Source organism: Macrobrachium rosenbergii, chromosome 41, assembly GCF_040412425.1.
Source record: "Macrobrachium rosenbergii isolate ZJJX-2024 chromosome 41, ASM4041242v1, whole genome shotgun sequence".
Lineage (NCBI taxonomy): Eukaryota > Metazoa > Arthropoda > Malacostraca > Decapoda > Palaemonidae > Macrobrachium > Macrobrachium rosenbergii.
Window position 1 is genome coordinate 39,464,728 of NC_089781.1, and position 16,542 is coordinate 39,481,269.

Sequence of the window (16,542 nt, forward strand, 5' to 3'; positions counted from 1 at the left end):
ACCCAGATAGACGCCCTTACCTAACCGTACCATGGCAACTGACAATCACAGAGCCTTCTTGGAGCTGGGGAAGGAGGCAGGTCTCACAGGATCCGACCTCACCAAGTGGGTCAAGGAATAGCTGGATGACTTGGCCAAACAAGAGAAGGAAGAAAGACTGGAACAGCGGAATTATGAAGCCGAACAGAGGAGGTATGAAGAGGAACAGAGGTAGCTGGAAGATGAAAGAGAAGAATGGAGAAAACAGCATGAATTAGCCTTCAAGGAGAGTGAGCTAGCTCTCAAAGAAAAGGAGCTCGAGCTGGAGAAGGCTCGAAGGGAAAATGCTGAAGCCATGGCTACCCAACATGCCTCCAACCCCACACCTGCTGCACCAAATGCTCTGATCTCAGGCATTAATTCCCTTGCCCCAAGTGGACTGAGGAAGAGCCAGAAGCCTGGTTGGAGGAAATAGAGGCACTCTTTGACAACTACAACACCACTGAGACAGAGAGGGCCTTATAGTGCACCAGATAATTGCATATTTCATAAGAATCGTTCAGATAGTGAAACAAGCATGAAATTTTGCACAAGTGCTCTTTAAAGTTCCCTCTATCAGAAAGGGCGCTGGCCACGCAAAAATTTAATATGGCGGCCAAATTCCAAGATGGCGGCCAGTATCGACAGATTTTGGCTAATTTTTCACTAGAATGGCATGTATTTGCTTCTAGCAATATGGTAAACTCTTCCATACTATTTCTTGTGAATATTATGTTTCTGTAGCTTCCCAGTACAGTTTACCTTTAAATATGGGGCTATATGGCTGCCAAGAAAAGGTAGAAACAATAATTATAATGTGAAATAATGCCCGTTCAACAATTATCGTTTTAAGCATGGATCTTGGTTTCTGTGGTTTTAGATCCTAATGAGGCCATCTCTTTCGAATAACTCATCAATTTTGAAGGAAAATTAATAAATGTAAAAGAGTGTATGTCTGCACACAACCAGGGCACACTGGTGACATCACTGCTGTGTAACTCAGCATGGGGTTCAGTGCCAGCTAATCCAGCTTTACTAATCCTGTAGTCTTAGACTAGTAGTTGTAGTATAGTTTAGTTTAGTGTCCCAAATGCTTTCTAACAGCCCCAGACCAGCTATAGTTAGATAGCCGCACCTGAATAGACAGGATGTGCCAGCAGGGGAGAGCCGAGCCAAAGGGTATGGGGCTGTACATGATGGTTCATGTACTTACCCGGATGGTGTACAGATCACACGGGACTTAAATGGCACTGGATGAATGATCGGGCTAGGTGTAGGGAGACCGAACCTAGTTGAATCCCCATACAGGAATGTGTGCTTTGTTTAAGGTGGTAAAGGATAACCCCTCGGCCTTAATCAAAGTGAAATTATGGCAGAATGTGATGCCAATCCAATATTGAGCAGTAGAAAAACAAACTGGAGTTTGTGTTGTCTTTGTCAGAAGGACAAAGAGGTGAGCACTTGACATCACCTCCAAGTCATCATCATCCTAGACCATGATGGGTACACAATGCTGGCAAGGAACATTCCCATGTTCAGTGAAATTAATGAAATGCCACTGATAATGGATCCAGCAAGGCTGGATGAAGGTGATGGCATAGAGGCCACTCTCAGGAAAAATGCAGCAAAATACCATGTGAACTGTCGACATGTTGTTTAACAACACTAAACTGGACCGTGCAAGAAAGCGACAATCCAATGACCAGACCAGCAACACTGAGACTAGTCGTGCAAAACTGCGCCGAACCAGTCATGACAATGAAGTTTGCATTTTCTGTGAGAAAGTGGCACCTGCATCTGATCTCAGACAGGCTAGTACTAAGGGCCTTGACTTGAAATTGCGTGAATGTGCAGAGATACTTAGTGATGGCAAGCTCCTTGCTAAGTTGACTGGTGGGGATGTCATTGCACAGGAGTTTAAGTATCACCATGCCTGTCTTTGTGCCCCTCTACAACAGAAAAAGGTCCTACCTGAGGGCCTTGAGAAAGACCAAGGTAGCACTGAGTCAGAATCAGATGTGTATCCACTAGTTCTGTCAGAACTGATGACATACATTGTTGAAAACAACCTTTGTTCAGATGATCAGTCACATTTCGGCTGGCAGATATTTGCCACCTCTACCAACAACGTCTGGAACAATTAGGTGTAGAGTCACCAAGTGTAAATTCCACGAGACTCAAAGACAAACTTCTGGCAGAAATTCCAGAACTTGAGGCTCATAAATCTGGCAGAGATGTATTACTTGCATTTCAAAAGGATGTGGGGAAAAGCACTTGCTCAATCATCTGATCTTTCAGAGGCAGTTATCATTGCTAAAGCAGCAAATATTCTCAGAAAGTCTATACTTGATCATCAGTCACGGTTTGATGGCACATTTTCTGAGGCTTGTGTACGAAATTCTGTGCCTCCTCTCCTGCTCCAGTTTGTAGGGATGGTTGAGCATGGGGCTGACATCAAGTCACAGTTACGATTTGGAGCATCAAAGTCAGACCAGGCCATTGCACAGCTCATGCAGTTCAACTGCTACTCCCGATACAAAGAGGGAGCAACAACTCATAGACACTCCAAAGACAGAGAAACACCATTCCCAGTCTACATGGGACTCTCAGTCTATGCCAAAACCAGGAAGAGAAACCTGGTTGAAATGCTACATCAGTATGGCCTCAGTATCTCTTATGACAGAGTACTGGAGGTCTCTGCAGTTAGGAGATGCCACAGTTAGCAAATATGTGGAGGAGGGTGTGGTCTGTCCCCAGTACTGCGAAAAGGGTTGTTCACCACTGCAGTGATGGACAACATCGACCACAACCCATCTGCAACTACTGCCACTACCTCCTTCCATGGAACTAGCATCTCCATATTTCAGCACCCCACCAAGGAGAACACTGGACAGGAAAGACAGCAACTAAAGTTTGCACCTGAGAAAGTGAGGTCGGTGCCTGAATTGCCGGACACATTCACAAACATCTCACCAGCTTCCTTTCAAACAAAGAACCCTGTGCCACCAAACACTGCAATACCAAAGCCACCCACAGATATCTTGGGGCCACAGCTTGCACTGGAGTATCAGTGGCTAGACAAGGTCATAGTCACCCAGGAAATAGATGATGCAGTGAATCTGACGTGGTCAGCTCATCACGCTTCAATGAAGAGAAGCCCAGAATTTGAAGTAACCATAACTTCATTGCTTCCTCTCCTGCGTGATCAGGCTCATTCTGTTGCTATGATCAAACACGTGATGCAGAAAGTGCAGGATGTCACTGATTTTCTGAACCCTGGCCAGATACCCATAATCACAGCTGATCAGCCAATCTATGCCGTAGCAAAGCAGGTGCAGTGGCAGTGGCCTGATCAGTATGGCGAAGACAAGTATCTGGTAATGTTTGGTGGTCTGCACATTGAGATGGCAGCAATGACATCTCTTGGTACTCTTCTTCATGGCAGTGGTTGGACAGGAGCTCTGGTGGAGGCAGGAGTTGCTTCATCTGGAACTGCAGAATCCTTCCTGTCAGCTGCAAGTGTAACCAGGACACGGCAGATGCACCAGGTTACAGCCTCTAGTTTGTACAAACTCCTGAGGACAGCATACACTGACTACTGTGCTGAGAAAGCAAAACAACAATGAGCAGGCATTAGAGTTTGAGAGTGGTGTGACCTTCGAAGACAGCAGAGTCCACAGTTCCACTTCTGGCACATGGTGTTGTCTATGGAACTTGTGATATTCCTACTGATCAGGTCCTTCCGTGAGGCCAATTTTGTCCTCTACTGCCAGGCATTGCATGAGCTGATACCCTACTTCTTTTCCAACAATAATACAAACTATGCTCGTTGGCTGCCTATTCACCTCAGGGACATGCTTACCCTAGAGAGTTCACACCCAGAGTTGCACAAGGAGTTCAAGGCTGGCAACTTTGTTGTGCACAAGACCAGTCGCCAGTTCTCAGCAATGGCTCTTGACCAAGCTCATGAGCAGACCAATGCCTTTATAAAGGCTGATGGCGGAGCCATTGGGCTGACTGAAGATCCGTCAGCACTCAGAAGATGGATGGTGGCTGGCCCAGAGATCATCCGCTTGGTGTCTGCATACGAAACAGAGGTTCAAAGTAAGGAGTCTAATGAGCAGACAACACACCATGAACAAACACCTCATGCGCAGAAGACATTCTTGGAGAGAGTCAGCAAGCTGTCATTGGCTTTGCAACACTTGGGAAGTCCTTTTCAGGAAGAGAGCCAGGATCTGTATTCCATTGACAACAAAGACATTGCCCACCCCAGCTCAGCAGAACTTCTACAGACACACCTTGACAGAGGCCGCACTAAATTTCAGAAGTTTTCAGACTCTTTGGCAAACAATGCAGTCTCCTTCTATGAGTCGATAAAGAAGAACAGAACTGACTTCTTCAGGCAAGAAGCTGCTCCTGTAGAACAGTCAAAGCAGAAACTTCTGAAGGAGGATTGCCAGCTTTTCTCAAAGCTATTTATATCCTGTCAGAGCTGTGAATGTGATCTGCAGGAATTCTTCCAACATGAGAATCAAACATTCCCAGCTTCCCTTAGTGAGGTGGTAGGCTGTACACATGTCAGAAGTCTCAGCTGACCTCGGTCCTGGAGAGTCATGTTACACTAGAAGACAAAGAACCAAAGACTGATGTCCTCATTGTAGATGGATCAGCTTTGGTCCATGCCTGCCACCAAAGAAAGGAAAGACCTTTGAGGGCTATGCACTTTGCGACTTCTTGCCTGTGATACAATCCTATAGCAGCAAGTACACATCATCACATCTTGTATTTGATGTATACAATACATCCAGCCTCAAAGCTGAGACCAGGCTCCAACGTGGTCAAGGAGGAAGGGGCAAGGTGACAGACAAGAACACAATTCCATCCAACTGGCGCAATTTCCTAAGACACGATGCCAACAAGACAGAGTTGTTCCAGTTCCTGGCAGACAAAGTTGCCCAGATGTCTGCCACAAATGTTGTCATTGCCACGAAAGGGTCTGCTGTCCTCAGCACTCATGAGGCTAGTCTTCAGGGACTGGAAAAGTGCTCTCATGAGGAAGCTGACACCCGCATCTTTCTCCATGCCAAATATGCCACAGAACATGGAGCCAAGACCATCACGGTTAAAGCAAATGACACAGATGTTCTGGTCGTTGCAGTCAGTGCTTTTCTCCACTCTCCACAATCTAGGGCTAGAGAAGCTATGGGTGGCATTTGGCCAAGGCCAGAGCCTGCGCTGGATTGCTGTGCATGACCTGTGCAACTCTCTGGGCCAGGAGAAGGTGAATGGCATGCTCTTCTTCCATGCGTTCACAGTCTGTGATACAGTGTCAGCCTTCGGAGCAAGGGCAAGAAGACCGCCTGGCAGACATGGAACATCTTTCCAGAGGCCTCCACTGTGTTCTCCAAACTGAGTCACTACCCTCTCAGAGTGGAAGAGAGTGACCTGAAGGTCCTGGAGAGGTTTGTCATACTTATGTATGAAAGATCCAGCACTGCTGGCACTGTGGATGAGGCTAGACTTGATATGTTTGCCAGAAAACAAAGGGCATATGAGGCCATTCCACCAACCAGGGAGCTCTCCTCCAACACACCAAGCGTGCTGCGTACCAGGCTGGTTGTGTGTGGGGGCAGGCCACCCAGTGTCAGCCACAGCCAGAGAACCCTGCTGAGTGGGGATGGCAAAAGTCTGGTGAAGCATGGCAAGTCCTCTGGACAACCAACTCGCCCTTAGCCAAGAGTTGCCAACAGCTTACCAAATGTGGATGCAAAGCAGGCTGTCGGGGAAAGGTGCAAGTGCTACAAGCTGGGTCTTCCCTGCACAGCTCTGTGCACTTGCAAATGTGAAGTCTAGATAAATATTGCCCTCTCTTCAGTAGATAATCTAGCTTGAGCATCCAACGTGTCATGCTATGCCTACCTTCTTATCCTCGAATTTTTCAAAGGTGTAGGTTGAGAGACCTATACATAGATTGGTTGCGTTTAGTCCGTATTTCTCTTCTTTTCTTTTATGGTTACAGTCTTAGACACAATGTTGTATGTGACCATACCATTACTATTTCAGTTGAAAATAGCATATTAGTTAAACTGTCTGATCACATGAATATACCATTAAATAAAAACAGTTGGTCTCTATGTCTGCTAGCGCTGTGGATAGAAAAAAAACTTTTATGGCAACCATTTTTGTACGCCATCTTGGTTACAATTCATTTAGTAAGGGTTTTTCAATAAAATGTGTGGTATGGAACATTTTTATAACCTAAAGTCGAGGTTTAAAAAAACTGGCATATTCCATCCAATAGATGCTCCCAAACCAGTGAATCTCAACATAGATGGCGGCCATTTTGAAAAATAGCCGCCATCTTGGATTTTCAGGTGGCCAGCGCCCTTTTCTAAGAGAGCGTAGTCTTAGGAATGTTTGTGCCAAATTTCATGCTTGTTTCACTATCTGAACGATTTTTACAGCAATCTGCTGCACTATTAGTGCCGGCCAAGCACATGGAAGGAAAAGCTAAGGCAGCCCTTCACTCACTAGAGAAGAGTCAGAAAGGCAACATGGTCGAAGTGTATAGGTCATAACGAAGGCCTATGAAATAACCCTGGAGAAATGGAGGCAGTGGTTCCAAGGTCTTGCCAAGGAAGTCGGCTGGTCCTGGACTGAATGGATCTGTCTTAAGACCCAAGCTGGTACCCACTGGTTCAACTCCTTGTCATGCACTATGTTCGAGGACCTTTAGTATCGGACCATGCTAGAGGATCTTTACCAATGCGTGCCTGGACCCCTTGCTGTGTATCTCAATGATAAGCAGCCCTATCCAGGCACATCCACTTTGACTGGCATGCCACCCCAAAAATAAAAACCACCTTCCGCCCACCGAAGTGGTCAGTGGAAGGGCATGCACAAAACAGTTCTTAGTCTAGTCCTCTCTCTCCAGGAAGGGACGGCCAGCAACGAGGTCCTCCCTCTCCCTAAAGGGACAATTCAGGAGGAGCAGTACCACTGTAGGACATGCAAGAGGACAGGCCACTCCACTAATTGGGAGGGCTGCCCAAATAAGCAATGCCCGGCGGATGTTCCCGACTAAGACTCTCTGGGAGTCTCTGACCTCCAGCTGGGGCAGGAATCTCTGTCTCAGTCTAACTCAAGCCATCTGCGAGGTATTGCACCTCCAGACCCCTCGTCAGGCATGCCTGACCCTCAATCACTGCCAGTGCCACTTGCGAGCGCTGAGCAGTGCCATGCTCCACCCGTCTCGGACGTTGAGCCACCACTCGACGAGGACCCTGTGCCAGATCCAGGATCCCTTACAGCATTAATCATAGCAACTGGTGAGCCTCCAGTACCCGACATTTCTTCTTCACCAAACCCATCCCCAGAGGATGAACCCCTGGTGGACCAATCTGCTACACCTTCCCTGGAAGACCAGGAACTGGCCTCGCCAGACACAGAGGTCAAGACCGCCCGTGCTGCTGTTGTTGCAGCAGTCGGATTCGGGAGCCCTCCTGTAGCCGCAGAGGTTACCCCTGACCTTGCACCCTCTAGTCCTTCTGGCCTTTCCCCAGAGTCGGTGCCGTCATTACCTCCTAGGTCTGACATAGATAGGCCTTGGAGGAACCTGAAGAAGAAGAAGAAGGGGTGGAAGAGAGCCAAGTAGTTGCCAGAACCATAAGCTCATCCTGGCACTCTTGCCCTATTGGCACAGTGCCATTCCATCTTAGAGTGATCTTGGCTCCTGCCCAGAGGAGGTAGCCAGCATGATCTCTATCATACTACAGCCTAGACCAGATTGAGTACATCGTAGCAGTAACCTTGTCACTTACACCTTACATCAAGCCGCAGTAACCACGTAAGTACAATGTTGTAGAAACTTCGACAAGAGAGATTGTACTTTTCTGCAAGTTGTAGTATAGTTTTATATATTCTCTTTAAATTTATGTAAAGTGGAAGTGCATATTATGTAGAAGAAGGATATTATGTTTTGTTGTGTTCGTATTTAGTAATTGAGGGCATTGTTTTAGCTGTTTCAATTGTAAGTATACTGGTATTGGTTGTTTGTTCGGTAGTTAGTCGAAGGTTTGGTGTCAGTCAAAGACGGCAGAGAAGTGAGTCTCTTCATAACCTTGAAACAGAGTGGTTTGAGCTAGTGGGGACTCGAGAATGCAGCCATAATTATCAGTATCTATAAATCCACTTAAGTATTCCTATTCATCTTAAAGTACATTTGGGGAAACTTCCTTTAGGAGATATGCATATCTAAATGTAAGGAGAATTTCTTGAGGTGTGCTTTGGATGAGGATCATGAAATAGAGATTGTGCTCACACTAGTTTAACCACTGTATTTCAAGCTAGGAACATTGAATGCGTCAACAGTAAGTTCATATTGTTAGTTTAGTTAATATACACAATGCAATGTATTGATATAATCATAATTTGAATTAGCATAAGAACAAAGTAACCTGGGTGTCGTAGCATAAGGCGTAGGCTACGATTTGGGTCAGTACGTTTCAGATCATTTAGGCTATACAATACCATTGATGATTTGAAATGCTATACTTATTCTGCATGAGTTGGAATAATTGTAATTGAAAAACCAGCCATCCTAGCTATTATAGAGCCACTGAGCTCATGACATGCATGGCCTGATACCTCAGTGAGTGAGGCAAGCCTTTATCATATGAGGCAAACCTCATGTACAGAACAGTAATTACAAATTGTAGTGTAAGACATTGTATACTTGTAACATTGTAATTTGGCTAGTTCACTGTCCTTTATGTTGGTGCTACGGCCGTGTTCTAATAGGTTAGGTCATAGAAGATACCATTGAATTTACCATTTGGCTAGGTCTGAACATCATGATCATAAGAGGTAGCATGTAATAACCGTAAGCACCTTTAGGTAGTATTAGGAGTCTGTAGAAGTAAGTGATTAAAAGCTCATGTCCCTTTCTATAGTCAGGCAGATCCTTAACTAGTTAGATTCCAAGGGAAAAATCTGTTCAGGGGAAAAGAGTAAAGTAATCGAGGCGAACAGCTTGCTTAGACCTTCATGCCCAAAATGGAGCAAAGGCCATTTTAAAGGGGGAGCTCTTATAAATATTATGCTGTTTGACCTCTCTCCTTTATTTGGTAGGAATAGAATCAAAACCAAAAGGAAAAGAAAAAGAAACAAGACAAGACAGCACCAAATATCAGGCTTCCTCCATTAAAAACTGGGGAGAGAGGCGTGCTGTTGTTGTTTGAAAATCCAACTGTCTTAGCAGATTATGAATTTAGCTTAGGAACCTATCAACAGAAATAGTTTCACCGGGGCCACCTTTAGTGAGGGTGTCCCTAAACATCACTTTTCTCTGAACTGTGTATCAGTGATGGTATTTGTCATTTTCAGACTGCCACAGACTATCTGGCCAGATGTCCACAACAGGCCAAGCCCAAGCATGCTGTCCCAGGTCAGAGAGCGTCGAGCAGTCATCCAAAGAGCACAGTCGTTAGTGCTTCTGCTCCTTGTCCTTTGCCCTTTTCTAATTTCGTGGAAACTACGATACGCCTTTTTTTCTCAGACCCCAGGCGTCAGTTGCAAGTGCGTGCAAGCATCCTACATGAAGTAAATCTGAGAACGACAACTATTCACTGTCTTTGTGTTACCTCTCCCACTGTATTTCCGTTTTCACTTTCCCCCTTCTTAGCCACGACTGAAGATCCAGGTGTAACCATATTTCCTTTATGAAGTTGATTATATGAAGTACAATTAATGTTGCCTAGTGAGATTGCATAAAGTATCCCCCATTGGTGTTAATATAATATTCTCGATTTACATACACCCCTTGCAGTAATTAAGGGTTAGGGAGAGGACACTTATAAGTAATACTCAGGCAAGCCTTGGAACCTGATCATACCATTGTTTGGAAGAGGAATAGCTTTTAATTTGCTAGAAAACTAAATGTATAGAAGCATTATGATCACACCTCAAATGTTGGGTCATACTCTAAAAAAGTAGGGAAATATTACTGTGTCCGAAGGGGATGAATTGGGAAGCTGTTATTGGCTCATGTAGATTCCCTCATTGTAACAACTTATTTTGTTGGACTGGGTGGGTGATCAAGGGGAATATTTAATTTATTAGTTCAAGAATAAATCAAGATACTCAGTAACCTAGTTCCAACTGGCGACCTAATCTAATTAAGTTATTTATCTGTCTGTTGGGGGTAACTGTTAGCCTTAATTGATGGGATTACGTGGGTGTTCAGTATAGCAATGCTGCATTAATCACAGTAATTAATTATTAAACGCATCCTCCAAATGACCTAGGTAACAATATATATCTCATATTTACTATCAAAGTTGGTTAGTGGGGTATGCAGGATTGGTATATGGATTCACGTGTGCAATATAATCACACAGACACACACCCACATATATATATATATATATATATATATATATATATATATATATATATATATATATATATATATATATATATATATATATATATATATATATATATATATAATGTTTGTATGGTGTATGCTTGCATGCATGTCAGTGTTTATGTCCACATACTCAGTGAAATGTATGGCAAAAGTAATCACATTTCGCATAGAGCCAAAGGTTGCTGTGATACAACATTCTCATGTAAAACATCTCAGTCATTTTATGACAGGGTGCTGTAGTAAAAGTGATGTGAGACTAAAACAGCCCTTGTATTATCGCACTTTTGGGAAATCAGGAGCAGTGTGCAATAACCTTATGGATCTTGTGCTACTGACCAAATTGACAGCTTATGCCCCAGATATCGTTATCCTGTTCATCGGAGGAAATGATATTGATGTAGATGATGAAGATCCAGAATTGGTCAATAAGGTAAAAAATAAGATTTTAGTACTAGTAGAGAGATTGGAGGGTAACTATAACTGTAAGGTTTTAGTAGTTAGTACTGAAATTCATTCCGCTCCTAGAAACATCCCTAGAGATAGATATCAAGTGCAAAAAAATCTACCAAACCAATTATTGAAGAGAAACCGAGAAATAAACTTTGTTTTCAATCAGTTGGTAGAAAGAGACTTTGCCAGTGATAGAGTGCATTTTCAATATGATAGTTACAAGATACTGGCAAGTCACTTATGTGAAGCAGCAGATGCTTATGCTTTCAGCCAGGATTGGTAAATACCAGGTTGTGCTTACTCCAACCCGGAAGTTAGGTTCAGCTGGGTTAGGCAAAATGATGACTGACACATTTTCACTTCGTAAATTGTTTATTTTTTCCTTCTTTATAAATTGTAGGTAATGGAAAGGAAATTATAAAGTTCCCTCTCAACTCGTTCTCTGTGGAGAGCATCCTGTTTTCTGAGGTGACTTTCTGCAACCTAATGTTGAGTGGAATATATACTTATCATCACAATTATAAACTATGTATATATTGTCTTTCCAAGCAATCATTTATTATGTACAAGTAACAAGATATTTATTTCATATGTCAGACATTGTTTATCACTATGTTCTCTATATAAACCTGCCCTGTTTTTAAGGAACTAGTTTGACCTCAGGTCACCTGTAAATCTTTGTACCAGCGGTCTCTGCGCACTACTCAGACATCTACATCCTGCTTTATAAGCAGCTATTTTTTATCAATAAATCAGCAGTACTTGTCTCCCTGTTCGTTATTTCGCACCTCTCTCACAGTGGTGACCCCCGGAGTGGTTCTCGGAAGCCATTAACGGACCCAAACGGTGACTAAGTCTTGGCCCGATGAACCTAATCCATGTCCCTAATGGACTAACTACGGCGCTCTAACAAAGCATTCGGGCATTAACCGACCCTCGTCGGCAGGTCCCCAACATCATTAGCGGACCCACACGGCACGCCCCCCCAGTGTGTATTGGCGTGAGTGTTCCCAGAGAACTCCAAGTGAGAGCGAGAAGAGAGCATGGACAGAGACATTCCCAACCATGTACAAATTACCGTGAACCTCTCGGAGGCAGACACCGCCCTCTCGCAACCCCCTCCCATGTGCACCTCCACACCGGTACCGCCACCCCACACGATGTCTACCGACCATTCACCAGGGAGAACGCAGCGTCTTGGTTCTACAGGGTTGAGGGCCAATTCAGAATAGCAGGCCTGACTGATGAGGTGTTGAAGGCGGACATTGCCATTAACGCCCTCACAGAGGAAATTTATAAGAAGATCGCCCCATGGTTGATGACGACGACGGTCCCGCCACCTTCCAAGAACAAAAATCTAACCTCGTCGAGACCTGCTCCCTGCCAATCTCTGAGGGAGCTGCGCGCTCCCTCGACTTCGCTCTCAACCCCCGGCAGGAGGAAAACCTCTTAGAAGTATGGCATGCCCTCCAGGACCTCCTCCACCTCCCTGATACTGACAGCAGCGGCAGGCACAAGGAAATCAGTCTGCCAAGGGAGATCTTCCTGCGGCAGCTATTGCCGGAGGTCCGAGGGCAAATCATGGACACATACATCCTGCCGGTTGAGGACCTAATCAGATTGGCGCAGCAGCAGCTGATGGACTCCACTAAGGCGGCCAAGCGGGCAACCATGCCCGCACACTCCGCCAACTGCCTCCTGCCCGGAGGCCCCACCACGGAGCCTGTCAACTCCATTGAACATAAAAGGTCATCCCACCAGCAGAAGGAGGGGCCTGGGCTATGCTACTTCCACCGAAGGCTCGGAAGAGCCGCCCAGAAGTGTAAAAACCCCTGCCAAACATGCAGGACCTACTAAAATCTTATTTTCAGGTCCCAGTAGCTCAGGAGGACATCCCCAAGACCGCCATCATCACGCCCTTCAGGTCCTACGTCTTCGCCTTCTCCACCTTTGGCCTGAGGAATGAGAGCGACCTTCCAGAGGTTGATGGACAGCATCCTGGGGGACCTGGACTTCTGCGTCTGCTATGTCGATGATATCCTGATCTTTTCCAGGTTCCAGGAGGAACACCTGCGGCACATCCGGAAGGTCCTGCAGCGTCTACAGGAGAATGGCCTCATCGTCAGGGTTGACAAGTGCACCTTCAGCATTGAGAAGGTGGAGTTCCTGGGCCACAAGATATCCCTGGAGGGCGTCCGCCCGATATTGTTGAAGGTCGAAGCGGTCAAGAAGTTCCCCAACCCTACCTCCATCAGGGCCGTACAAGAATTCCTCAGGATGGTCAACTATTACAGAAGATTCATCCTGGGGATCGCTCACACAATGGACCCCTGACGGAGGCCCTGAAGGGACGACCAAAGACCTCGGTGTGGGGACCCGACCAGCAGAAGGCTTTCCTCCTGATGAAGGCCTCCCTCGCCAAAGCAATATCTTTGGCCCACCAGGATCCCAGTGCTCCCCTCCAACTGACGACGGACGCCAGCAACGTCGCCTGCGAGGCAGCGCTGGAACAGATCATCAGAGGGACCCTTCAGCCCATTGCCTTCTTCAGTAGGAGACTAAACCCCGCTGAGCCCGGCTACAGCACCTTCGACTGAGAACTCCTTGCAGCATACCAGGCGGTGCGGCACTTCAAGTTCCTCCTGGAGGGAACGCCCTTCACAATATGGACCGACCACCAGCCGCTGGTCCACGCCTTCCCAAAGCCGGGTGACACATGGTCCTCTAGGCAGCAGCGGCACCTCACAGCCATTGCGGAGTTCACATGCACCATCAGGTATCTCACCAGCAGGAAGAACCCGGTAGCCAACACCCTCTCGAGGATCGAGATCAATTCTGTACAGCTCGGGATTGATTACGAGGACCTCGCCCATGAACAAGCTGCTGACCCTGAGACCCCAGCCTACCGTACAGCCGTCACGTCACTGAAGTGTAAGCACGTGCCCTTTGGCTCAGAAGGATCAACATTACTGAGCGACATCAGTACTGGACGCACCCGCCACCTGGTACCCGACTCCAGACGTCGGTTGGATTTCGACATCATCCACGACCTATCCCAACCCCTCCGGAAGAACAACAGCCAGACTGCTGATGGAGAAGTTCGACTGGCACGGCATATGAAAGGACGCGATGGCCTGGGCAAGACAATGTATGCAGTGTCAGACAAGTAAAGTAGGGCGGCACACTGAATCGGGAGTGGGCGAATTCCCCCAGGCAAAGAGACGTTTTGGGCACATCCACGTCGACGTAGTAGGACCACTTCCCCCATCAGGAGGAGCCAGATACCTACTGACAGTCATTGACTGCTCCACCAGATGGCCCGAAGCCACGCCCGTGGAAGAAGCCACCTCCAGTGCATGAGCGGAAGCCCTCCTCTCCAGCTGGATCAGCCGGTTCAGTGTCCCGGACGATATAACAACAGACAGGGGACCCGCTTTCTTGTCTGAGCTGTGGACTGCCCTGGCATGTCTAATGGGGACCACTCACCACAGCACCACCACCTACAACCCTGCAGCGAATGGGATGGTGGAAAGATTCCACAGATCTCTGAAGGCGTCCCTCATGGCTCCTTGTTCTGCTGAAAAATGGAAGTACCAGCTACCCTGGGTCCTCCTTGGTTTGAGAACTGCCCCCAGGGCCAATGGTGACCCCTCCTCAGCAGAGAAAGTCTAAGGGGAGACTCTGGTAGTTCCAGGGGAACTCATCACAGAGAACAGGGACGGCATAGGAATACAGAGGCTCCGAGTCAGGGATGGAAAATTCGTCCCCTGCCAGAGGACATTCACTGATAGGACGTCCCCCTTCATGCCATCCCCCCCCCCCCCTCTCCCGAGATGTCCTCCTCCACCCACGTCTTCGTCATGGACGACGCCGTATGCCCACCCTTGACTAGACCCTACAGGGGACCTTTCCTAGTTCTAGAAAGGAACAAGAAGGCATTCCGAATATCCATCCATGGGCGGGAAGACTGGGTGTCAATAAATCGTCTTAAACCTGCATTTCTGGAGGGAGGCAACGAAGGAGAACCCCAAGATCTCCTGCAGGATACAGCAGCCCCTCAAACAACCCTGACCTCAGGAAGGAGGCGAGGGCATCCCCGGAAAACCCAGAAACCTAACGAAAATACACCACAACAAACCACTACAGAGAACATTGGGGAAGGCGACCACCCTCTTCAGTTGACATCAAGAAAGAGAGGCCTCCTTCGTCGTCCCAGAAGATACCTGGTTTAATCAGACGTTACCTCCATCTTGGCGGAGGGTGGGGGGAGTATTGTAAAGTCCCCGCTCAATGTGTTCTCTGTAGAGAACATCATGAGTCTTCTAGCTGTAAGAGGTGAACCTAGTGCGCCGATATTGCCTGTTAAAGCTACTGTGAAGTTACCCAAACTAGACCTCAAACATTTCGATGGAGATGTAACAGAATGGAATTCATTTTGGGAACTTTATGAAGTATCAGTACACAAACGTACTGATTTTGAGAATATACGGGAGTTTTCTTATCTGAAGGGCCTATTGGAAGGTGAGGCTCTGGAACTGATATCTGGTTTTAAATTAGAAGGTGATAAATATTTGCAAGCAGCGAACTTGTTGAAAGAGGCCTGTGGCAGAAAAGACGAAATCAAGTTGTGTTTAGTTAGAAAACTCTTCCAAACCGAGACTCTCAAGGCAGATGCAGAATCACTGCAAGGGTTTAGAGCGCAATTTGAATGCTGCATAAGATCACTGGAGAATGAAAGACTGGAATTGAGTGAATTATATACCATCTTGCTCCACACCAAATTACCAAGTAGTGTGAGTGAAATAATAAAACGAAGGTGTGGAGAAGATTGGTTGAAATTTGACACTTTTAAAATATCTTGAAGAAGAATTACACAATTTCAGGGCCTTTCCACACACTGAAACAGCAAAAGCTAATACATTGACAATGGTATCTGGTTTTGCAGTAAAACAATGGCAATCTGTGAGACCAAAAACAACATCGGTAAGGCCTAAAGAAAGTATGAACAGGAGCCAAGGTAAACCAGGTTAAAGGATGTGCTCTTTGCGGGAGCAACCACGTATGGACACATTGTAAATCCTATGCAACCAGAGGAGGAAAGATATAACGACTCAGAACTCTGGGTTTGTTTTTCATATGTGCATCCAGTAAACACTTCAGTTCCGACTGTGACAGGCAAGGTTGTAATAACGGTAGCACTGTTAGACATCATGGTGCTATATGCAATAGCAACCAGCCAAATAAATCTAAGGTAGATGGGGTACAAGTTGGAACACACTCTTTGACAAACACCGGACAGGGAAGTAAGATGACTGGGAAGTTGATCTTACCTACAGCCACAATAACCCTAAAGGGTAAAAGAAGTTGCATTGTGCGAAAGAGAGAGTTGTTAGATAACTGTGCTGAAAGATCATTTATAAAGAAATCTGCTCATGAGGGACTCCACATAAAAGCAAGGGAGCTGAAAACATGTCATTGAGAGGATACTTAACTTCTACACCAGTTAAGGAATATGAAATGGTGAACATTGCTGTACCTCATCAGGTTAGATTAATAAATATGGATTGTATAGTGGTCGATGAACTACCAGAATATACAAAGATATTCGGCGTTAAGAACAACTTAAGGTCGTTTTGTAAAAT

At 46.1% G+C, this 16,542-nt stretch overlaps 1 protein-coding gene across 1 annotated transcript; it reads left to right on the forward strand.

Annotated features, from left to right (window-relative positions):
- Nucleotides 1–15,213: 15,213 nt before the first annotated feature.
- Nucleotides 15,214–15,762, forward strand: LOC136827105 (uncharacterized). The gene has a single exon (XM_067084863.1). It carries the CDS (start codon nt 15,214–15,216, stop codon nt 15,760–15,762), a length of 549 nt encoding a protein of 182 aa, XP_066940964.1.
- Nucleotides 15,763–16,542: the final 780 nt, after the last annotated feature.